Genomic DNA, 23,561 nt, shown 5'->3' with positions numbered 1-23,561 from the left:
GTCTCGCTTGCCGGTACAGGGCTTCTAGTGACATGAAAAGCTTGGGTCAGCAATAAGGCATTGGGTGTCACATTTGCAAATACGTGCAAGTGCCAGAATTGCTTCTGAAATGGGATTTAAGAAGTGACAGCTCATTGAAAGTCTGTGGCTTATTTCGCACAGAACAGCTAAGCTACATGCAGCACAACTCCAGGACAACTGCAGAAACCACTTCAAAAACTGCTAAGGACACACAAGTCCCCAGTATTTATTTCTGAACACTTCCCTTTCTTGGTTTTGTGAAATGGGGAAGCACTGTGAGGTTTTAGCCTGTACTAGGGCCCAGTGAAGTAAGGCTTTTCTGTTTAACAACCTCAAATTAGAAATCTCACTCCTGTTTCTGCAATTTGGTTTTGGCGTTCCCTGTCCCAGGCGCCGTAGCGGTGCTCAGTGGCACTGTGTTTTCGGGAGGTCTGTGGGGACGATGGGGGTGATGGCTCTGGTGCCAGCGTGGCAGTTCCTAGTTTTGTGCAATAGGGCCCTGTGCATTGAAAGCAGCACTCCAGTTTGATGGCACTACTGGTATCCTCACCCTGGGGTTTCTGGTTGGGTCTGTTACAAATCATTGTGCCCATGGACATATCTTATGGAAACCGACTTTTTTCCACCCTTACTTTTGTAGTTATTTTTCACCTACCCAGTGGTAGTGCCTGGACAGAGGATGCTGGTGTGTATCTGAAAGATCAGGTGTGGGAATAAAGGTGATCCAGATTTAACCCTTTTTTTTCTTGCCTTAATTCTCTAAATGCCTAGTGGGTAAGCTTTTACCAGAAGTTGCTGTTAAGAAAGAAATGGGTAGTATTTGATTTATTAACTTCTGAGGTGCAGCTGATGGGTTGAGCGTGGTTTGGGAAGGAAGAGGAGCTTGCTTGTGCCCACTGCCTGTGCCCGTGCCAAGGCGGTGGTGGCATTAAAGCAAATGTAGCTGTAGCCAGAAGGGAAGAGGGTTGCCTGCGGCAGAAAAGAGAATAGGGAACGGAGACAAAACCACATCTGCAATGTTTTCTTTTAAGTCATGTCAAGTCTTGTTATCTTTAGGTTTTTGATTTTGGGGCTTTTTATATAGTTTCTCTGAAAAGGTGGAATCTGAGCACTGCCTAGCAAAACAGGACCTGAAGAGGAGAGATGAAATAACCTTGCGAGATGTGGAGGTTAAAAATAATCCTTTGGTTGTTGCTAAGTGCTTGTGCAGCCGTGAGCCATGCAGTTATGGAGGAGATGCGGCTCCGTCTCTAGGGTGGCTGCTCCTTAGGTCAATCCTGTTCTGCTCCCCAGGCTGGAGGAGGATGGGGAGCACATGTCTACCAGCATCTCTGAGGCTTATTTTGGTGACAGAGGATGCAGCGTCAGCTTGCATCACCATGATGCAACCTTGTGGTGCAAACCACCACTTTGTTAGTGGTGCCAGTTATTAGCAGCAGGTGGGGGGCTTGGCGGGGGGGCAGGCAGCAGCTGCATGTGCTGTCAGGGCTGACAGCATGGGGAGGGTGTTCTGGGGTGAGCTGAACCTAGTGAAGTTCTCTGAGCTGAAACCCTTTTCCATTACGGTGGGTTATAGGACTACTGTGTCTCTTTTTCCCCACTGAAGGTCAGGGAGCTAAAAAACCAGCTGAGGTTGAGCTAGAAAACAGAGGGGTATGTAAGTGCTGTCATGCTGCGTGGGGCACAGGGTGCCCATCGCTCCTTCTTAGCAGCCAGCAAACCCGGTTTCAGGCATCTTGGGGTCTCCTGCCTACTGAGCCACTGCGTAGCCCAGGGGGACCTTATGGCCAGAATAAGTAACGAAGAGATGGCACTGCAGTAACATCTCACTTTTAAGATGTGGTCAAGACTCAGTCAGGCTGCATGTTTATCCTAGAGCTTCCAAAAAGCCTTTGTCCTTGCTGCATTCCTGTTTGGCCTTGGCTTTTATTGCCTGCAGAAACTGCTCAGCCAAAGTCCTTGCCCCGAGACGTTTGCATGGCATAAAACAAAAGAATCCTCCTGAACAATAAGAAAAAATAAACCTCTGACTTGCTGTGTCCCATAGCAGTGAGGAGCTGAGGTGGGAGAGCCTGGGCCTGGTGTTGCTGCTGGATGGGCATCCCCTCTCCAGCTTACATCTCCCCTCCACCTGTGAAACATTTTGGCTGCAACAAGAATAGACTGCAAACATATACTGAGGAACAAATCAAATGGGGGACCTCCGCTGTCCTCTTCCTTTTTTGGGGTTAAACTGGGAAGCTGGGCATGTTCTGCTTACTTTAATCATGTGGATTAGTGTAAAAAGATGTAAGGTTTAGGTCATCTCCATTTACTCCCACCCTGTGGGTCAGCCTAATGCTATGTAATGTCCAGGTCAGCTGGGGCAGGCAGGGCTGGGGGCTGTGATGGAGTCAGGCAACTGAATTCGCCTTGACCCTGCTCAGACCGATGCTGCTCTTGCCCTGCAGACAAGCAGGGGTTTTTTGGCTCTGTTTTTGGCTCTGTGTCTGATGTTGTGCAGACAAATGACAGCTGAGCCGCAAATCAGGAAAAATTACTCTCTTATTTTTTTGAGCTTTTTTTTTGCCTTTTTTATTTCCCTAACACATTTGTTTAAACTAGATCTTTTCTGATGTCAGTTGTTGATATTCCTGCATTCATGCTTGACCTTCCATAAAGTGTGGGATCTGCTGTGCCATTGCAACATTTTGGGGAGGCAGAGCATGATTGCTCACACAGTGATTTGGAAAATGTTTCCACAGGCAGGGAAGGAACTGTGGAGGAGCCTTCTGCTGCTGTCACACGTAGGATGCTGGCTTTCAGGTCTCACTACGGTGACAGGAGCTGGGATCATCCCGGACTGCTTCCCATGGTGCCTTCCCAAAAAGCTGGGTCTGGCAGTGCTTGGCTTGGGGGCTATGAGCTCTGAAAGCAAACACTTGAAACCTCTCAGCCTTTAATGGGGAACGTAATTGAGAAATTCTCTGCTCTTTACACAATGTGAAGAGGATGAGAAACCACCGGGATGTGTACTGGAGGTTCTTACTTGCTGTAGTCAGCCCACAGTGCCTCATGCTTGCATTGTACCCTACACTGGGGTGGCACCTTCTATGATGGGAAGCAGGGATGCTCAGCCCCTGGCTCCCAGATAATTTGAAAGGGTGGAGACTCCCCAGGAGCTGTGAAGGTGGCTGGCTGTTGTTCGCATACCTCTTCAGCAGTGTTTCAATTCTCCTTGCAAGCAAAGGGCATCCTGAGCATCTATCACTATTATTTTGGAGGGCTGGAGCCAGGCAGGGAAATGGAGGCACTTGCACCTTGTTGGGGTGTTACTGCTGACCATTGGTATCTGTCACCATGTGTTAATGAATTGCTTGGTTTTCGTAACAGAGGAGCCAGGGAGGATTTTTATTTAAAACACACCCTCTGCCAGTGCAGGCTTTCTAGGTCGCGTCGATGGGCTTTGGCTGGGGCACATGTTCCCTCCTCTTGGCAGCCCTAAGCCAAGAGAGACAGGCACTCCATAAACCACCGTCTCGGAAGAGACCTGTCCTTAATGCTGTCTCGCTGGAGTCTCTGCAGCCAGCTTCTCACTCCCGACAGCTCCTTCACTCCTTGCAGGTGGCTTTGAGGTCTCTCTGTCTTAAGCTACCAAATTCATCATCGTGTCCCATGTGGTTCTGGGTGTGCTCATCTCCAAGAGCTGTGGCTGATAGCCCCGGTGCAGAGAGGGGCTGAGAGCTGGGTGGGATGTGTCTGCATCCCAAATTTGATCTTCATGAAGTCACTATTTGCCTGGCATGCAAATCTTCGGTGGCCTTTTGGAGGAGTGGGGGTGACTCAGTGCGTGTATTTCTTTGTATCTCTGGTTCTTGGGAGGCTCCTGAAACCTCCCAGCCACTTCCCCCTGGATTGGCATAATTTCCATCCTTCCCCAATCTCTCTCTTCTGCTTCTTCTCTGAATTTATCTTTTCCCCTTTAACAGTGGTTTCTGTTCTCTTTCCAATTTAATCCTGAGACATGTGCTGCTCCCCTCTGCTGAGAGCGTGCGCCTCCCCGTCCTGCTCCGTGACCATTCAAAAGGCTGAAGATCCCAAGGGGTTCAAATGGCTGCTGGGCTAGGGCAAATGGCACAGGGTGACCCTTGCCCGCTGGCCGTGACCTGTGAAAGCTTGGCCAGTGCTTGTAGCTGCAGCATGTAAAAATGCCTGGTTCCTCCTCTGATTGCTCTGCTAACAACCTCCCATGTCCCCCAGCGCAGCTGCTGTGTTTCAGGTCAGAGGTGGTTGTGTTTCAGTGCAGGTGGATGGTTCTTAGCAAGAATGCTCTGTGTTTGATGTGTGGGCTCCTCCGGTTTTCTTTCACAATAAACGAATTCAGTGTTAGGTATTATACCACCAGGCATTACTGTTACATCTTTGCCTGTTAATATTAATTGATTATCTGGGAGTCGGACTCGATGAGCTTTATGGGTCCCTTCCAACTTGAGATATTTTATGATCTTTGCATGGATTTCTCATGGGAACACAAATGATACTTCCATTCCTGTTTCTGCTCAGTGCTGTGTTTATTCTTCATCATCCTTTGTTTTTCTGGCAGCAGGTATACCCTGCCTGCCCTACCTTGCTCACGCTGAGGGTTTGTGTTGGTTGTTCACACTGAAACAGCAATTGAGTTGGACTTTCTTTCCCCAGCATATCGCGTACTGCTTCGCCAGAGTTTCCATTTCTGGCACGAAGGAGCAAGGCTGCCCTTTCTTACCCCTCCCTTCCCCCTGCCTGGGCCCTCATTGCTGTCAAAGTCTTGCAGCTCTCCCCAAATCTGGCAGCAGCTCCTTGGAGGACCAACCCACACAGAGCGCTGCTGTTCCTGCCTCTTTTCACTGGGGTTTCTCCTTGTCCTTGAGCGGACCTTTTGCAAGCATTAATGCATGCTAATGAGGCATTAAATGCCAGGGCAGAATTCAAGAATAAAGAAGTGACGTCTTCAACATTTATGGGAGCCAGAGCTCTGTCTGTGGGTCTCTGCTCTTAAAGAGGCACAGCATGTGGGTTGCAGCTGGAGGTGTCATCTGATGGTGCATGCATGTACCCAACCCCCCCCGTCCAGCTGCAGCCACCCCCTCCCACAGCTGGGAACCCCATATCTGAGAAAAGTAGAAAGCTCCAAAATAAAAGCAAGATGAACTTTGAAAACACAGCTCATTGCCTACTTGCTCCCCTATGAGAGAAGATGGTCTTAGAACAAACTCTCTTAAATGCTCTGCCTTTATGGCCAGCGTCTCACTGAGTTTGGCATTTGCATTTGGTCCTTCTGATGACAGTAATTAACAGAAATAAACATTTGGAATTGAATGCTGTATTTGGGGTTTAGAGGCAGATGAAAGCCTCAGACTGGCAGGTGAGTGAAATTCTGGGTTTCTGTATTTCTTGTTGACATGCACTGACAACTTGGGATTTTTGCTTAGTTTGGATTGAAAAATTGAATTTAAATACTTGAGCTGAAAGGGAAGTATAGCACAGGCTGTGGGCTCATTCTTTCTTTCTCTCTCTCTCTTTTTTTTTTCTTTTTTTTTTTTTTTTGTCTTACTTTGAATGAGATTCTGACTTCTTTCAGCTTCCTTGGGAAGGGAGGAATCTGTTCCAAAACCATGGACCTTTGGTGAACTTGCACCAGATTATGTGTTTGCATCAAAACACAGAACTGGGCAAGGCTCCCACAGCATGGATCCTGCAAAGAAAGAATCTCTCTCTGCTCCAGAGCCCAATCCTCTTAACAAGGTCCAGCTGAAAGGACATTTAGCCCACTTGGGCTTCAACAGGGTGGGAATTACACTGCTTTTCATTTGAAGGATAAACTGTAGAATTTGCCCCTGGAGTTCAAGCATTTGGGATCATGCAGCTTTGTTTTGCAGCCAAGTTTTATTTTAAGGAAAAATCTGGAGGTTTTTTGGGTGGTAGGAGCCTGCTCAGGCACCAGAGCAGGAGGATGAAGTTCATCCTTCCTGGAGGCACCACACATCAGTGGAAGGGTTGCAATACTATAGCTTTTCTCAAGCCTTTCATCTGCATTTCATCTAACTGCATGCTCACCATATGTCACCTCATATTTCTAAATCTTCCAGAGTCTTCACGGTGACAAAAGTTGGAGGCTAAATGTAGAGTTGTATAAGCAGACCTAGGCAAAAAGATGGGCCAAGAAGTATGTAAGTAGGGGAGAAGCTCCTGGTCCTGGACCCATGGGTGTTGGTGGTATCTGGACAGGGTTGGGAGAGCCAAATGGAAACCAGTTTTCGTCAAGCAGTTTTCTTTGTCAGGCTTTGTGGGGACAAAGGAAACAAACAGGGAGAGCTGCATCGAGGGAGTTTTGTGAGCAGGTCTCATCTGTTAGGGGGGCAGAGAGCTGGCTGGAGAGAGGAGCACTGTGGTAGAACAGGCACTGGTGCGTTCCATGGCAGACCCAGTAAACCCTCACACCCAATAAATGCCTGTATGAGAAGGGATGGAAGTTGATAGAAAAGGGCAGTGGCACAGAGACTTTTTTGAGTTACAGGATTGGAGAGAAACACAAGAGGGAGAAAACCCAGAAGATTCATACCCCCGTACACCCCTACCTTCCTCTCTGGCTTACAGAATAGTACAAATTATTAGCAGTTTCTGCAGTGCCTTCCATGTCAGGTGCTTAAGGGATGACAAAGACAAGGATGAGCATGTGCCCAGTTTGGTGGGGATGATATTTGGACCCACAGCTTTAAGGGAACCAGCACATTCATTCCAGTTTCCCCTGCTTGGGTTGAAGTGCTGCATCTCTGGGAGCATCTGGCAGCAGCCCTCACCCTGTATCGCTCCCTGCATCAGTAGCAGAGTCAGCAGCAGAACCTAAAAGCTCCAATTCCCAGCTCTGGGTCTCCATCCAAAGGGCCACGTGTGGCAGGCTCGGCTGAGGCACTAACATAAGCAAAAGTCAAGAGATTTGTGAAGTGCTGAGCTTACTTTTTTTTTTTTTTTTTTTTTTTTAAGTAAGGCTTTATTTTAAGAAATGCAGCTTTAGATCTCCTTCAGGAAATGAGTCCTCACTGCCCGTCTTGGCTTTCTGGTGGATCATCAGCAGTATCTTGTGATTGCATTTCAGCTCCCCTTCTGCAGCAGAGAGAAGGAAAATGAGGAAAGGCTGGCCAGAGCTGCTGCAGGAAATCCGCCTGCCCTGGATTGCTTTCAGCTGCCTTCATGAGACAGCAGTTTCCAAAGCCCTGTTTTCCCTGCCCAGTGCTTATTTAACCCAGAAGGTCCCAAGTGAGTGAGAAATTGGGGGGCTGAGGGTTTTTTTTATAATGACAGTGCTGCAACGTGGGGGATGCTGGCAGTAATGTGGAGCTGGTGGTGGGGCTTGTGGTACCCAAGGCTGAATCAGCAGCTCAGGTGTGTGTTTATTCCTTCAACTTTGGTTTCATTAGTCTGCATTTGTGATGGTATTTTTGATGACTGGTGAACTCAAGCAGCACTATTATTGAAATAAAGGCTTATTTAAAGCCTTGTCAATTCTTGGCCAAACCCATGTGCTTCAGAATATAAATAACCTTTGAAATTAATGCAGTGGGAAGATGTACAGACCCATGGTGTCTGGTGTAAATAATGTACAGAAAAGCACTATTTGCTTATCGCAAGCCTTTTAGCGTCTGTTTTGTTGTTTCAGTATTGCGTTGTGGATCAGTGAGCGTGGGCAGGCTCTCCTCTGGAGTGACTGGAGGTGGTCAGTGAGTGCATTTCAGTTTACACAGAAACACTGGACCTTTGACGTTTGTGTGTCTGTGTTTATATGGTAAGCTCCTTTTCACAAGGAGGTTGTTATGCTCCATAGGCTCCGGAAGTTGGGGTTGCTCCTGCCAACCTGCCACCCTTGTTTCCCTGACAGACTAGTGTCCGCAGGCAAGGGGTCCTAAGCCCATCCCCAGTATTTAAAATTTCATGAGCGTTCCCTGACTTCCCACCGGTGCTGACCATCTGGCAGCAGGACGGTGCCGCGGGCAGGCTGCCTCGCCTTGCCTGGCCTCTTGATGTGCAGTGGCGGCTGCTTTGAGTCATGGAAAGCGATTAGTGGGGAAGTCAATGATTTATTTGCCTAAGCAGGCACTGTGTCTTACCATAGCCCTTTCCCAAATGGAAAGGTCTGTATTTTCCAAGTGTTCAAAGCCTCTGCTGCCCTTCCTCCTCCCACTCAATATGTGCCATTCATGGAGCCTCTCCTGCAGGCGTTGAGCACTTTAGCTGGGAGATTGGCTGGTCTGGTACAAAACCAACACTCAGGCAGTGCTCTGTGTTGGTCAGGTTTGACTTCTTCTCTCGTAAGCAGATGTTTTTGGTGCATCCACCCCTAGGGAGTACAAACAACGTGTGGTTTCTGTGTTGGGACTCCGGGTGATGGGCACAGCAGCCAGGGCTCATTAAAGGGATGGCACCAGGGAATCTGGAAATTTCTTGCCATAACTTATTTCTCTTAATTGGTTTTCCTGTGGCGTTTCAGTGGGTTTTTTCAAACTAGTTGTTCAAGTAACCGAAAATCACAAAAGCATAGCATTTTGAAGGTCCTGACCCAAAGCCTGGATGTGAGCACGGAGGCACAAAAATAAGTGGCGTGATTTAATAGGAAGAAAATGCAGTATGACCTTTCCCCTCCCAAGTGCTCAGAAACAGAGAACCTGGCTTAAAAATCATCAGGATTTTTTTTTTTTTTTTGTATGGTAGGCATATCAATTTAATTTTCTAGAAGGTGGGGAAAAAAAATGAGTGTTGGAGAAGCTTGTTTTCAAACCCTGTCTCACCCTCCGTAAAAGCTGGGGTCATTTTTTATTTCTTGCAAAAGAAAGCTGGTGCTTTTCTGTAATTTTGTGGTCACCAGAAGCAGTGGGTTTTAGCAAAATTACGTTCTATTAAAAGACCTAGTGACAGAGCTTTTAGCACGTTGCTTTTCAGACCTCTTGGTGCAGTGGTGGTTGGGGCAATTCCTACAAGGCAAATAGTTATCCCAGAGGGCACACAAGCTGTCCCACCACACACTCGGCCACTGCAGGGTCCCCCTTTGCAGCCTGCTGTCAGGAAACCCGGGATGAAATCAGGGTCAGAGGCTGGAGGGTTCTGCCAGAAGCTGCTATCCTGATTCCTGCTCACCGGCAACAGCCCCACGCAGGGACCGGACCCACGGCACACAGCGCCGGTGCCAGGCTGCCCAGCCAGGTTTGCGCGGTGCTGGGGTGAGGGCAGAGGGGATCGGGTGTGCGGCTGTCATCCCGGCGGGCAGTCGAGCCAGGGGGAGAGGCAGAGGTGGCTGGGGTGAAACGAGGACAGTTGGTTGTCCTGCCAAAAGCTGCCTGAGTGACATGAGACGTGCAGCCCAGCCAGGGCACGGCAGTGGGATGGGAATGTATTTCAGGGCGGGGAGAGAGATGGAGAGGCTGGCTGGGCTGCAGGTCTCGGTTCGTCTTGGTGGCCTTCTTGGGAAGAGGGTGCCTACAAGCAGTGGTGCACCCGTGGCTCCTGCCCTGCTGGATCCCAGTCTAGTACAGGTTTAGTCTGGGAACTGCTCTCCCCCCACAGAAGCATCGCTTTCCTCTGCTACACCCTCCCAGCGTGTTTCTGCAGCCTCCTTGACATGTGTTTCGTGTTAGCCCCTCCAACAATCAAGAGACGGCTGGAAAGTATGTTATCAGATTCGGAGGGAGCATTTCATTTCGCAGTTTGATCTGGATCTTTTAAACATCTAAGCTCGTCTTATTTCAAGGGTGAGAACAGAAGAAAACATCTCTTGTTATGTTTGGAGAACATAATTAATGTCTTTTGGCTTCACAAACCAGCTTGAATAGAGAACATGCAAACTCAAAGAGTTCGAGGGCATTAAAGTCCAGGGTAATGTCCTGCACCATGAGATTTCTTCTGGTGCAGAGATGTCTCAAAATACACTCTCACTGAGTACACGTTCTCATCTTGGAAATGAAACTGGGAAGTAAAACTAGGTTCATCATCCACATAGTGGTGGAAGGCTTACTGCAGGCACGGTCTTACATGACATAGGGACTGCTTAACCCCATCAGCACTGCGTGTGACCATAGGATAGCTGTGACTGGAAACATGCAGCACATTTTGCTGCAAAATACACAAATACCAGGTAGCACTCTGTGTGTTGCAAGCCTCAGCTCTGGGTCACCATCACCAAAAGACTTGCTGCCACATTGCCTCAGGGCTCCTCTCAGGCTGTGTCCTGAGCAAGAGGACGGAGTGGATTCCGATCTCCAGTGCTCCAGGTGGATGTTGAGAAGTCGGGTGACTCATTGAGAAATAAATGTATCCCGCTCACGGCATTTCTCCAGTCTTCATGCTGTGTGGGAGATGGATGGAGAGCACCAGAAGTGGAGCTCATGGTGCTTGCAGGAGTGGCCACTCTTTCAAGCTGATCCAGGCAGTGAAGATCTTTGCTGTTAAAGGTCAGCATGGAAATTCCCACTCTTGACACATTCCCCATGATGAGTTTCAGCCAGTGACTTGTAATGTTGAGCCAGTGTGGCTAAGGCAGAAAACACATTTCAACATTTTAAGCTCACACCCCATACTTAGTCATCCTCATGTACAAGGGCTTTCTCTTCATCCCCTTTAATAACTACAACTGCTTGCTTTAAGACGCTGTTCCTTAAGTCTTCCAGTTGCAGTGGTTTAATAGGATGAATTGTTTGGAAATAGCTGTTTCCCTTCCCTGGGACAGTAATTGCAGGCTCCATCCCCAGCCTGCCGGGGGCTGGAAGGGATGTCAGTCTTTCTAGCCTGCTATACTGGCCTGGCACTGACTGTTTTAAAAACTGAACCATTTTATGGTCCAGGGACAGATCTCCAGTGGATTCACATCTCGTGCTGGGCTCTGTAGTGTCCTAGGAGGACTGAGGTAAGGTTGATGATACAGGGGCTCTACCCCTCTGCCCAAGAGCAGGGAGTGACTCCCACCCAGATCGGGACCATGGGGCAGTATGAATGCAGTTGGCTTTCTTCCATTCACCCTCACAGCTTAAATTCAGGCATGAGAATATTTACATGAATTCCTAATGTCGGCTGCTTTGGATTCCTTGAAATAGTGCCTGTTTAAGAAAACGATGATTTACAGCTGATTTGGACACATGCATTACCAGGGAGGCACGAAACTTGCTGTGTGTGAGAACCTGATTGCCTGTATTAATTGTGAATATAAGCCAGCCACTCTATTTGATTTGCTTGTGTCCACGGGCTCAAAATCAGCTTTGAAGGGAAGGGGCCAACTAAACCTGCCTGGATGGATGTGTCTGGGAAAGGGCGAGGCTGTCGTCATGAAGGCAAACAGAGCAAGGGATTTTTAGTCTCCAGCAGATGTAGGCAGGGAAGGAGGTCACCTCTAGAGATCTTGTAAACATAATCTCCTCTGTCTAGTAACGTTTGAGTTTGCAGGCTGGATCCAAAGCAAATGGTGGGAATGCAAAAGAGGCTGAAAGGGGGCAACTTGTGATGTGCTGGGACTTAGAAGATGCCTAGTAAAACAGAAGGTGCTGCCATGACTTTTGGCAAGGAATATAGCTTGACAATCCACAGCCTCTCTGGTAATTTTGGAGTGGTGGGAGAGGCATGGAGATCAGTAGTTTTGTGCCGATGAAAGGAGCGTGTATGTAATTTATCTCGTCTGAGGTGCTTGAGGCTGTTTCCAGTGGGAAAGCTGAGCTGTAATTAGGTTGCTGATGAGCCTCAGATACAAATCCCTCAGCTCTATAAACTATATCTTCAAAGGCATCCCTTCTCCTAGGGACTGACCAAGGAGGAATTCAAGCAGTATTTCCAGCAAGCTGATGGATGCCTTTGTGAAATCAGATGCCCAGCAGCCAGCCACTCCACTTACCGTCAATGAAAGCCTTAAAGTCTGTTGACTTTCTCAGCCCATGGCTAAACCCCATGGCTTTACTTCAGTAAAGGAGTGCCCTCACTGGATCGGGTTCTTCATCCATCTCTGCTGCGAGCTGCCCCTGGGGGGAGGTTCAGCTGGTCCCAGCAACCTTCCTGGTACTGGCTGGAATGTAGAGGTCTCGCTTGGACACAGGAGATGGTGCTTATTAATTTAATAATTTGTGAAGGCATTTTAAGGTTTTGGGGAGTACTTCTTAAGCAAAACTATTAGTAAAGAAGGGTAGAAAGACCTTATGAAATGGTTGACCTGCTAGGCTTTTTGCTTCTAAACCCTGGGTTCAAAACCAGCAAGGAAGCACTGTTCCATTCCCATCTTCATATCTCTCGATGCAGACAGAGAAATAAGAGACTAACTCATACAAAACTCCAGCCAGCCCAGTAAACGTGGAAGCTCTCACAGGATCCCCCTCTTTTACACCGTTTTGAGGGCTCAGCAGTAATACTGATCTCCAGAGCTCAGGGTCCACAGTGGGCAGGGAAGTGTGGAAGGGAATACTCCTTGTTGAGTGGTGTGGCCTGGAGAAGGCTAGGCTTGGGCCACCCGCTATGGTGCAGCAGCTCTGCCAGGAAAATCTGATGCTGTAGCAAGACTGAGCAGAAAACTGGTCGCAGTCCGGCTGTGCTGCCTCCTTGTCTGGTTCATGGGCTTAGCAGCGAGATCACATCAACTGCCACATCCTCTGGTGCCCTGAAGTATTTGTCCACCCAGTGCCATGCCTCTGAGATGGACACATCTGGTTGGAGAAGCACATTTCAAAATGCTGCTGCCAGAGACCCTTCATCAGCCTGAATACTTCTGGTACTGTAGTGGCAGTGGAAATCACGGTACTAGACTAGCCATGGCCCTCCTAGCACAGCCACAGCCTTCGGGTGGGCACACAAGTGAAGCCAAGCAATGCTTAGGAAGCACCGGGGTGTGAATGACAGAGATGCTGCTCATCTTCTGCAGGGGTGGGAGGCGCAGTGCCGTGCAAGGCCCAGGTGCACAGGGGTGGGCACCAAGAGGCAGGCGTGGGGAATATTCACTCTGCGGTAAGCAAGGCGTGTGGCAGCACGCTGCTGAAATGTGCTCTCGGCTGTTCTCTTTGCTGTTGTCAAGCGCTGAATGGGGGTGCGCCAGGAGGGTCTGAAAGGGTACCTTGAAAACAGGGGGATGCTTGGGAACCCTCATCCAGAAAGAGGAAAATAAGAGGGTAACAAGTTTGACGCCTGGATGGAGCATGTGGTCTCAGCCAGCTAATGGTGTTTGGGCGCTACAGTGGTTGGTAGGTGGTTATTCCTGGCGTGGACCTGGGGTGAAAGTCACCTTGCCCAGCTGCAGGCTGTGTCTGCCCAAGGGGAACTGCCCTGTTCTCCCCATGGTCACCATCACTGTTAGTACCTCCCAAGGGCAGTTTTTGCCCCTGTTCTGGCCACCTGGTCCCACCTAGGAAGGGAGAGGTGCCCATTTGTCTTGAGTGACTGTAGAGGGAAGTTGGGGGAGCTGTAAACCGGTATTTTTTGCTGCTAAATATAGATACTAATTTGATATTTAGGTGTTTTCCATTGCCATCTCTTTGTTACTCTGCCAAGTAAGGTCTCTCTGGCAGCTTTTCCTGCTGGGCTGCTCGTCCCCCCTGTGCAGGGGCAGCCACGGTGCCGGGCGGTGGCCCAGGATGCTGCTGACACCTCCTCCCTGCTCTCCTCTCAGGCCATGGAGAATGTCACTGCGGGGAGTGCAAGTGCCATGCCGGTTACATCGGGGACAACTGCAACTGCTCCACCGAGACAGACAGCTGTGTTTCCAGTGATGGGCAGATGTGCAGCGGCAGGGGCACCTGCATCTGTGGGAAGTGTCAGTGCACCGAGCCGGGGGCTTTTGGAGAGACGTGTGAGAAGTGTCCCACCTGCCCAGGTGTCTGTAGCACTAAAAGGTACTCACGGAGGGGTTCAGGAGGGGCTTCTCACTGGTGGGAAGGGCAGCTCTTTGGTTCCTGGGAGACTTTTCAGCTAAGGACAGGGGTGATTAGCCCCAGGCAAGCCTACACTGCTCAGAGCCCACGATAAGCTACATGAGAGTATCCTAGGTAGAGGAGCGACAAGTGTTGCTGCCCAAGTCCTCATGGAGGTTTGGAGTTTCGTGTCCCTGTTGGTTTCCAGCACTATCCTGTGCTGCAGGAAAGCCTGGCAACCTCAGTTCTGCTGCAGCCTGAGCTGCAAACATCTGGGCCCAGAGAGCTACAAGCTGCAGAGGAGGGGAGGATGGGGATGACTGCCTGACTCGCAGCTGTGGAGGCGCCCTCGGCGTCAGCCTCAGTCTGGCATGGAACAGCAATGCTGTCTGCCCTGATCTCAGGCAGGATGGATTTTGCAGTAGCTGATGTGCAGCTCCTGACATCCAAAGGGCAAATGGACCCCAAACCTGCCAGCTGTTCTGCACCTTCATTGAATCCACTGCTAGAATAAATCCATCCTTCAGATGAAGATGCTTGGCCCTGAAGTTGCTCTTTCCTTGTGGTGCTGATGTGCAGCCTCCAGCCCAACACCCAGGGAGTCCCTTTCCGAGGGGTGAATCTCTGTGTTCACGTGGTTTCTGATGGGTGCTTAATCTTCCCCTCCATGTGTCTTTCTGCAGGGACTGCATTGAATGCAAGCTGTTTAACTCAGGAAGACTGGCTGATAACCAAACCTGCCAAAAGCACTGCAAGGATGAGATCATCACCACGGTGGATGTTCTCGGTAAGTAAGCAGCAGCAGGACTGCGCACGGTGGGAGCCAGTGACTGTGGTGTTGAACTCCTCTTAACCAGGCCAAGACATATCTGTAAAGAAAGCCTTAGGGAACACCTGGTATTTAGAAATGTATGTGTGTATGTAGAGTGTATATGTGGTATGTGTGACCCTCTGTCTGGGTTGTAAGCTGTGCTGAAGTAAAAAATCCCTTTGATTTTAAGTAACTTCTTACCACAGCTATCCACTACTGCCAATGCAAGGAGCAAAGAGTGGGATAAGATCAGATGAGACAGTAGATGATGAGCTGTGAGAGAGTGCAAAATGACAACATATCACCCAAAAAGGCATTCTCTAATCTTCTGAGAATTCATCTTGGAAGAAGTGAGCAAAGGAAGAAGAAGAGAGCAAAGCTGTTCTGGAGATGATGAGTTCTGCTTTAGCGAAACTTACTGCTAGCAGTCCCCCCGGCAAGCCCCTCTCCTGCCCTTTGTATCCTCTTCTGGAGGTCACCCCACATGTGTGTCCTTCAGCAGATGACTTTCTTCCTTTCTTTTGAAGCTCCATTCTGGGAGTCCCTGGTTGTTATTTAGGGTAGCAGAGGGGTTCCAAACTTATGACAGCTTTAATTGCAATCCTGACCTTGGCCTTAGCAATACTGCTTGGGGGGAGGGATGGAGATCAAGCAGGGATAAGTTACTGTCCACATCTGACATTTCCTCCTCTCCCCATAGTTTATAGAAGTGCTCTACCTTGCTCACCCTTTCTCTCCCTTCCTGCCAAACTGTCTGCAGGCAACGTTTTTCCCATTGACTCTTCTCACATCCAGTGTCTAGCTTTTAAATTACCACCAGTGGGGTTCCCTGCTTTTCCCTTTGGGAGCCTTGCTCTCTTTCTCTCCGTTCTCCCTGCAGTTTAGCAGGGACTGCACCTACACCGGCACACTGTGAGAGGTTACAAGGCACTTCCAAACCACACCAAGTTCCTTTCTGGTGCCTGCTTGGCCTGTGTTTCTTAGGAGCCAGCAAATACCAGGTACTAAAGCAGCACTCTTCTGCCTGGGTGTTGTGCCATGCCAAAGCCAGCTTTTGTGCTCACTGCACCCAGGGAGGTGAGGCTGGGCTGGGGTTTTCCAAGCCCTTGCATGGTTTTCAGAAAGAACCACAGCTAGATTTCTGTCTTAAGACCTTTTTTGGGAATTATGCTTATTCTTCTGTTGAAATGCTGTTGTCAGGTTATGGGGGATGCTGAGCTCTTGGGAGCTCAGGTCACTCTGCAGCTTGGAGATCTGTGCTGCTAAAGGAAAGGGTAAAACAAAATATTCCTAGTGAAAGTCCTTGGAGACTACAGACTTCTTCACAGGCAGACTCAGGCAACTCCTGGTCCTCAAGTGCTTTTGTGTTATGCAGCACTTGTTAACAGTCCCTGCTGAGGCCAAATGCTGGTATTTGTCACAGAAGGCATAGGTCTGCATTCTCCTGGCAGTGAAGGATGGGACCTTCTTAAGTACTGAGTTACAATGAGCATACCCTGGAAGATCCCAAGTGCCTTTTGGCACTGGGTATGAAGCAGCCAAAGCTTTGTAGAGCAGAGGCACCTGTCGTTGGATTCATGAGACAGAATTATGCTTTTTGGGAAGCTTCTATGACTTGAATTGTACTCTGCAGGATCTCCTTCACTTCTGCAATATTACATTTCCACTCCTGACGGTTCCAGAGACGAGCTTTCAACATGAGAAAAGCATGACATGTCCAGTGCTGAGCAGAACCTGCCAACAGCACACGTCAGTGGACCTGAAAGGTCCATGGGGCCATCACACCTCACTGTGGACATCTGGTCTCTGAAACCTAGTAAAGGCCAACAGAGATCATTACTATCAAGACTATAATGACTCTAATAATGGTGCAAGGACAGGAATGAGAGCAGCTGGGCTTGGAGGAGCTAAGATTTGCTGCTAAAGTCAGAAGGGCATTAGTCAAGAAACATGGAAGTTTTATCTATATTAATCTAATTAGTATTTTGGTTTGTAACAACCAGCACTTCTCTAGCCCTGCCTTTGATACCACTTGCAGGTAGAGCAGGTTTTTTTGTCCCAAGGTAGGAACAGCTGAGGTTTGTCCACACCAGGAACCCCGTCAGGACTCACCAGAGGGGCAGTTGTATCTGGGCTCAGAGCTGTTGAAATGGAGAGTGTTAATCTTTCTGCTGAAAGCAGGTCAAAGGCACTGAAATGAAAGACAAACAGACAAGAGAGAGATAAGGGGCTGGAATAGCAGTGGTCATCAAGACGATCATTTTTCAGCATGACAGGCACACATACAAGTGAGGAGGAGAGCTGGGGGAAGCATTTTCCAGGTGCCTAAGCCAAGGTCATATCTTTGCCAGATGCCCAGATCCCTTCCCCTCCCTTGAAACTCTGAGCCCCAGCAGGCCCGCAGAGATGTGCTCCTGCAGAGCTACCTGGCATGGCCGGAGGTGTTGCCCCATCTCGCTCCAGGCACCATCTCTGCAGCAGGGACACCCCAAGGCTGCACCATGCAGGGCAGTGGCTCTGCTGAAATCACCCCTGAAAGCTAGAGCTGCAAACCCCAGATGATGGCTTTGCTGAAACTTTTCCATTGCTTTTGTGAAGCAGCCTTCCCCAGGAAGCCTCTAATAGTGACCAGAGCACGGTGTGTAGAACAGGCAAACAAACAGCACCCGGATGGCCGTGAGAATCAAGTAGTCTCATTTCTTGCAACTCCCCCATCTCCGCAGCCTCCTCCCCAGCCAACTCCTCCCTTCCCCCTCCTCTCCCATTTTCCTCTCCTATCTCACTCTTTAAAAACAAACTTCTCAGCTGTTTCCGGAGCTGGAGCTGCTCGGTACAGCTGGAGCAGGAGCCAGCCGTGGGCCGCTGCTGCTGCTGGCCCTGCCCCTGTCCTCACAGGCTGAGTCTCTGCCTCTTGCTCTCTCCTCAGCTTCCACTCTTCAAGAAATTTAACAAAATAAGAAGAAAATGGCATTTATTGCCAAAGCAGACTTGTGTGAAGGAAGAATGTGTGTATGTGTGAGGTTGTGTGTTTGCCATGCAGCGTTTGCCGAGTGCCACGTTTTCTCCAGCAGTAAGTCTGGACACTGCTCGGTTACAATTTGCAGGGATCGTGATCAAACTGTGCCGCTTTCCAGGCTTGCTCCCCGTTCCTCCACTCCCAGCTGCCAGTGGGAAGGTCTGTTCAGCTTGCAGAGGAGAATTGTGCTAATTCCTAATATGAAACCTGTCAACTAATTCAACCAAGTGCCATATTGCAGCTTTAGGCACACCCCGTTAGAAAGGGTGACTAGTTCAAAATCAGGGGAACACACACCATTGCAAGTTGTTAGGGGGGAATTAGCTTAATAAGAAGAGAGCGTTGGAAGCATTTCTGTAAGAAATTGGGATACAAAAGTTCTGCAATCTTTAGGAATTTTTAAAATATAAAAAAAACAAAATAAAACTCTGCGACTCTGTATCTCGTTTCAGAAACGGATGACCCCAACACGATCCTCTGCGCCTACCCAGTGAACAACTGCGTCATGAAGTTCACCTACTCAGAGCTTGCCAGTGGGAAATCCAACCTCACCGTCCTCAAAGAGCCAGGTTGGCTCTCCCTTGGGTTTCCTTTTAATAGCACAGGCTGCCTCAGGAGAGGTGACAGGCTGCTGGGGAGCCTGGTGGGTTGCAGAAAGGCTGGCTCCACTGCCTGTATGAGGGCATGCATGAGCAGATGAACCAAGATGATTTAAAACAAAGTGGTTTACAGTGCTGTATCCCAGCCCCAAATGCTCCCAACTTAGTAAAAAAGGATTCAGAGTGAAACATGCACCTGAGCCACCAGCATTGCTAGCAAGTGGCTGCAGAGATTTCTGCCAGCTTGGGATGCTGAAATTAAATCCAGCCTATTTATGTAGCAAAAAGCATGCCGTGTACTGATTTGGAGATACAGCCACTGGGAGCAAAATATCAGAAGAGAACACCTGGTGCTGCTGTTGGTTAGGTCAGGATGTTAGGAAAGCCCACATCACCTATGGATTTCTGCATTGCCAAGGAGCTAGCTCTGGTCCAGGCGGTGTAAGGGTTGTGTGCCCTTGCTCCCCTCCCCAGGCCGTTTCAGACAGCTGTGCTTCTCAGCATTATTTTAACCACGTGCAATGCAGTTTCTCACAGAAAACCCCACATGGTGTTGTAGGACAAGCTGGCGAGCACTCAACAGTAGCTTCTCGCAATCTGCTCTGGTCCTCCAAGGCACAGGCCGGTATGGGAAAGTCTGAGATATTGCACGTTCTGTTTTATTTGTGCTGCAGCTTGCACTTAATTGAAAGACCAGTTGGTTAGCCAACAGTTAATATACTTATTTAAAGTGCCTAGTGATCACCTGTCTCCATGTGGGCCAGAAGCTGAGGTGGCTTTTGCCAGAGGCACCTTAACCCTCTGTGTCCTACATGGGTCACCTGCATTAAAGCCAGCGTCACTGTTGGATGGTGGCACTGCAGCACTGCTCTTCCCCTCAAGCGCTACGTGATATCCTGGCTCCAGTGACGTCCATGAGACCTGTGCCTTTGACCTGCCTCTAGCCAGGAATTTATTTAATAGAAAAAACCCCTTTGGCTTCAGAGAGGACTGTTGCTTTTTTTAATTTAGTCACTGCTGCTAGCACTGCCCTGAGGTCACTTGCTCAGTGGCTGTGGTCCAGGTCTTTATGTCCTGGTATCCTGATCTGGGATACGCTCACATCATAGCTAATTACTTTTCCCCCATTGTTACCAGCATGCAGCTCAGCCCCCAGCGCTGTGACGATCGTGCTGGCAGTGATCGGCAGTGTGGTGCTGATCGGCATCATCCTGCTGGCGCTCTGGAAGCTGCTTGTCACCATTCATGACAGACGGGAGTTCGACCGATTCCAGAGTGAACGTTCCCGGGCCAGATATGAAATGGTGAGCCCAGGGCAAGGGTGCTGCTGATGGGGGCGGGGGGAGGGGAGCAGTTATTGGGATGGGCCAGCAGTAAACAGCTCTGTAGTGATGGAGAAGGGTGGCAGGTGTGAGGGATGTGGTTGCCTGTGCCCTGCAGTATCTCGTGGCAGGGCTCCAGGGTTTGGCGCATCACACTGCCCTTCCCCTTGGCAAGTTACAATACCAAAATTATACCCAGCCTTTGTGTTTCCCAGCAGTGTGGGAGGGCTGAAGGAGGTAGGGGAGTGGGGACCAAGCCCTCACTGTGGTGGCAGACAGATTGGTCAGGTCTATGAGGGGGACCTTCCAGGATGCTTTAGGTGGGGTTGCTCAGCATTTGAGGGCATCACCTGTGCCTGCAGTTTGTCCTGATGGACAAACACCACTGCTTTGGATCTGAATGCACATTTCAGTCAAAGCCAAGTGTAGCAGTATCTCCAAATTAATTGGCACGGGAAAGGGAGTTTATACACTTTTTCACCATGACATGGACTTTGTTCCTGACGTTTGTTCTTTGTCTCTGCTCATTTCTCCAAAGGCATCCAATCCTCTCTACCGAAAGCCTATTTCCACGCATAACGTAGAGTTCACGTTCAACAAGCTCAACAAGTCTTACAACGGTACTGTTGACTGAGGGGGTCTCAGTGCCTGAGACTGCTGTGGACAATTGCTTGACTGTACATGCTGCCTCCCCACTTGAAGATGGGATCCTCTTCAGGGGTGAGAATCCTTTACGACAGGACTGGTCGATGACCAAAGCCTTTTATTTGCACAGTAAGGAGAAAAGTCTGGTTCATTCTGGAGGCATGGACACAAAGGCAGGCTCCCCACCCGTGCTGATGGACTCTGAGCCGTGTGCGACTCCGTACCCCAGCTTTCTGGATATATTAAACCTGCCAACTAAGTCAACCAAGTGCCATACTGCAGCTTTAGACATATCCCATTAGAAAGGGGGACTAGGTCAAGAATCAGGGGAACCCACACCATCGCAAGTTGTTAGGGGGGAATTAGTTTAATAAGAAGAGGGCGTTGGAAGCATTTGTGTAAGAAATTAGGATACAAGAGTTCTGCAGTCTTTAGGAATTTTTTTATATAAAAAACAAAATAAAACTATTGTGCATATATGATGCTGTGAGTAGAGTTCATTGTTTCCTTGTTGAGCCCCTCACCAAAACCGGGGCTTGCTCCTGCAAGCAACAGTGGTGCTGCCTGATTGATTTATTAATGGAGCCTTATCGGTCAAAGCATGGCTATAAAAATAGGAGCTGGAGCCGCAGTGCCTGCGCAGAAGGTATGTTGATTTAATACCTTGGTGTTGACCCAGGGCGGGGAGTGCCACAGGGAGCTCCTGCTCCATGCCAGCAGTGTTAAACAGACGGGAAACTGGTAGGAGCCCAAGGGAAGTGGGAGTTGAGGCTGAGGAAAATAAATCAAACACCCATTCCTTGGGGTGTGCAAGTAGGCGTCCGGCCCGGGTGGATCCTGCCTGCAGGAGGGCAGCTGGGAGCGCGCAGCAGCACAGCCAGACCTCTGCTGCTTTTACCGGAGGACTATTGCTGTGGGGTCCAGCAGAGCCCAGCTGGACAAGCAGGGGAGTCCTGAGCTTTTGGCTGGGAAGGGAGCTGGATAAACCCCCGTGTTGTTGCTTCACAACATACATTTTACTTCGGTTTTGTTGGGTTCCCCCCCCAGACTGTTCCCCCAGCCCCATTGTTTTCCTCTGGAGCTGGGGACAGCTGCAGCTTTAAACCCACACAGACTGCAGCGGGGCTGCAGCGCCAGCTGGAGAAAGAAGCCAGAGCAATTGCTACTGCCTGCTGGTTTTTTTTTTTCCCATTTTTTTTTTCTTCTTTTTTGCTTGTCTCTTCGCCCTGAACAGATCATGCAATAGTCAGCTGAAGGAAGCTTGCCAGGGAAAAGCAAAAACAAATGGTGTTTATTGTTTTGACTTGCTCTTCTCATTGGAAAAGGGCCATGGGCCCATCCTTCCGGATTTATTTTTATATATTTGGTTTTGCCTTTATAAACAGAAACTCTTATTTGCTCAATATAAACAGCTCTCCATCAAGAACTTTATGGTCCCCCCTCCTCCTACCAGCAGTACTGAAGAAATGCAGCAGACCATACTACAAATACCACCAAACGGGGATTTTTAGGAGTGTAACAAGTGGCACATTGGCAGCATCGGCGCTGATCAGGTGTGGTAAAAAACCCCAAATACATGAAACCTGTATGCTGTCTTCCCACTTGATTCCACTACATTTGCCCTAGCAGGGGCGGGGAGTGGATACATCCTGCAAACAAGTGCAGGGGCAGGCTCTGGTTAAATGCTGGCATTGCCTTGGTGTAACCCACCCATGGGTGGGCTGGGGCTGCCCTGCCTCCTCCCTGCAGCGTGGAGAGCAATAGGGCAGGCTTGAGCACTGCAGAGGGGTGGTTCTTCAGAGCTCCACATTTCCTATACGATATTGAAGTCCAGGCTAAAGTTTGCAGGCTGAGATGTTGCATAGTGAATACCTGGGACTAACGCTGCCAGCTGGGAAGGAGCATTCATGGGGCAAATTTGGTTCTTGTGATCATCGCACTGCCTAGTACCAGGCTGGCAAGATAGATTTCATCACTGTCACAAAAGAAAAAAATAGAAAACAGTCAAAAAAATAGAAAACAATTAAAAAAAAAATCATCACAGATAGACAGAGCAAGTTTTAGCTTGGTTCACGTGACTGCCTCACACAAGCCATACTGCCCCAGGCATGGAAAGGGGGAGCAGGAAGGAAAGTGGAGGGAAAGGAAGGGCAGGAATGTTTTAAACCAGCTTTGCCACCCAAAGCAGCAAACACTGTGAATGCAGTGTGAATACAGCTCTGCTGCTGTTAATTTGGAAGGGACCGAGCCGTTTAAAACTAAAGCCACCCCCTTTGCTTTCTTCCTTTGCACTCCAAAAGGAAAGGCACAGGCATGTCTCCCTGCCACCCTTTCCCTTGCAGATTACCTGTGGCATTTCCCAGCTCGCTGGGCTAGTGCCGAGAGAGCAAACAATCAAGGTAGCCATAGGGAGCCAAGTTTTGACTCACTGCTAAGGGGTGGTTTGGGTAGGGAGAGTGGAAAAGAGGAGTGCAAGAGCCTGGGGACAGGACTGTAGATGCCCTCCTTCCCCTGCAAGGGGAGACTCAGCTGTGAAGCAAACTGGTCTGCAGAGCAGCAGGGGAGCAGTGTGGGGGCGAGTATGTGAGGGAGGGGTGACACAGGCCAGGCACACAAGCTGGTGTAAAAAAAACGGAGGGAAGAAGGCTGATGCTGTCAGTGAAGAGCATCCTGCTGCTCAAGGCACTGCGCCAGGCAGCACAAAGCAGCCCCCCCAAATTTAGCTTCTCTGCAATATTGCATCCAAAAAAAAAAAAAAAAAAAAGGATGTGATGCTAAAAACAAGGCTTTGCTTTATTGTGTAAGCAGATCTGTCTTTACCCTTGCAAGGTTAGTGAGAAGCACAGTCATGGGAATGGTGTATTTCAGTCAGCAGCAGTTTATTTGTGTCTCTAAATACAGGCAGCCTGACCACAGCTAGCATTCCTGAATGAAAACTCCAGCAGGAAGCATCAACGGCTCACATGTGATGGAAAAATGTCAGTGCTTGTCTGGCCAAGCTGGAATCCAGATGCCATTGCAACATCAGCTCCTCCTATTTCCCTAGCCACAGCTGGTAGCTGCTGCTGCACAGCCACTGGGGCTGGGGCTCACCAGCATGTTTCCCCTGTGCTGCTGGTGTTTCTGGGGGAGAGAGCATGGTATCATGCCTTGGGAAAAGTCGAGGCCAATGGCAGCATTATGTGCTTTGTTAATTGTGGAGATGCACCGTAACCCTTTGCTGTAACACAAACCTGAGTGAGGTGTGCCCTCTTTGCACCCTCTTTG

General features: G+C 49.2%; 1 protein-coding gene across 1 annotated transcript in view; it reads left to right on the top strand.

Annotated features, from left to right (window-relative positions):
• ITGB5 (integrin subunit beta 5) overlaps positions 1-20,776 on the top strand; it is a 64,238-nt gene extending 43,462 nt beyond the window's left edge. The window contains exons 11-15 of the mRNA XM_056349841.1: positions 13,661-13,883; positions 14,585-14,688; positions 18,181-18,297; positions 19,465-19,631; positions 20,188-20,776. Of these exons, the coding sequence (XP_056205816.1) occupies positions 13,661-13,883; positions 14,585-14,688; positions 18,181-18,297; positions 19,465-19,631; positions 20,188-20,283 (707 nt within the window). The 3' untranslated portion in view covers positions 20,284-20,776. The remainder of the gene's footprint in view (positions 1-13,660; positions 13,884-14,584; positions 14,689-18,180; positions 18,298-19,464; positions 19,632-20,187) is intronic.
• Positions 20,777-23,561: the final 2,785 nt, after the last annotated feature.

The sequence above is a fragment of the Falco biarmicus genome, chromosome 8 (assembly GCF_023638135.1).
Source record: "Falco biarmicus isolate bFalBia1 chromosome 8, bFalBia1.pri, whole genome shotgun sequence".
In the NCBI taxonomy this organism is placed as follows: domain Eukaryota; kingdom Metazoa; phylum Chordata; class Aves; order Falconiformes; family Falconidae; genus Falco; species Falco biarmicus.
Note: the sequence above shows the minus strand (reverse complement) of the source record. Positions and strands in the feature narration are given on the sequence as shown.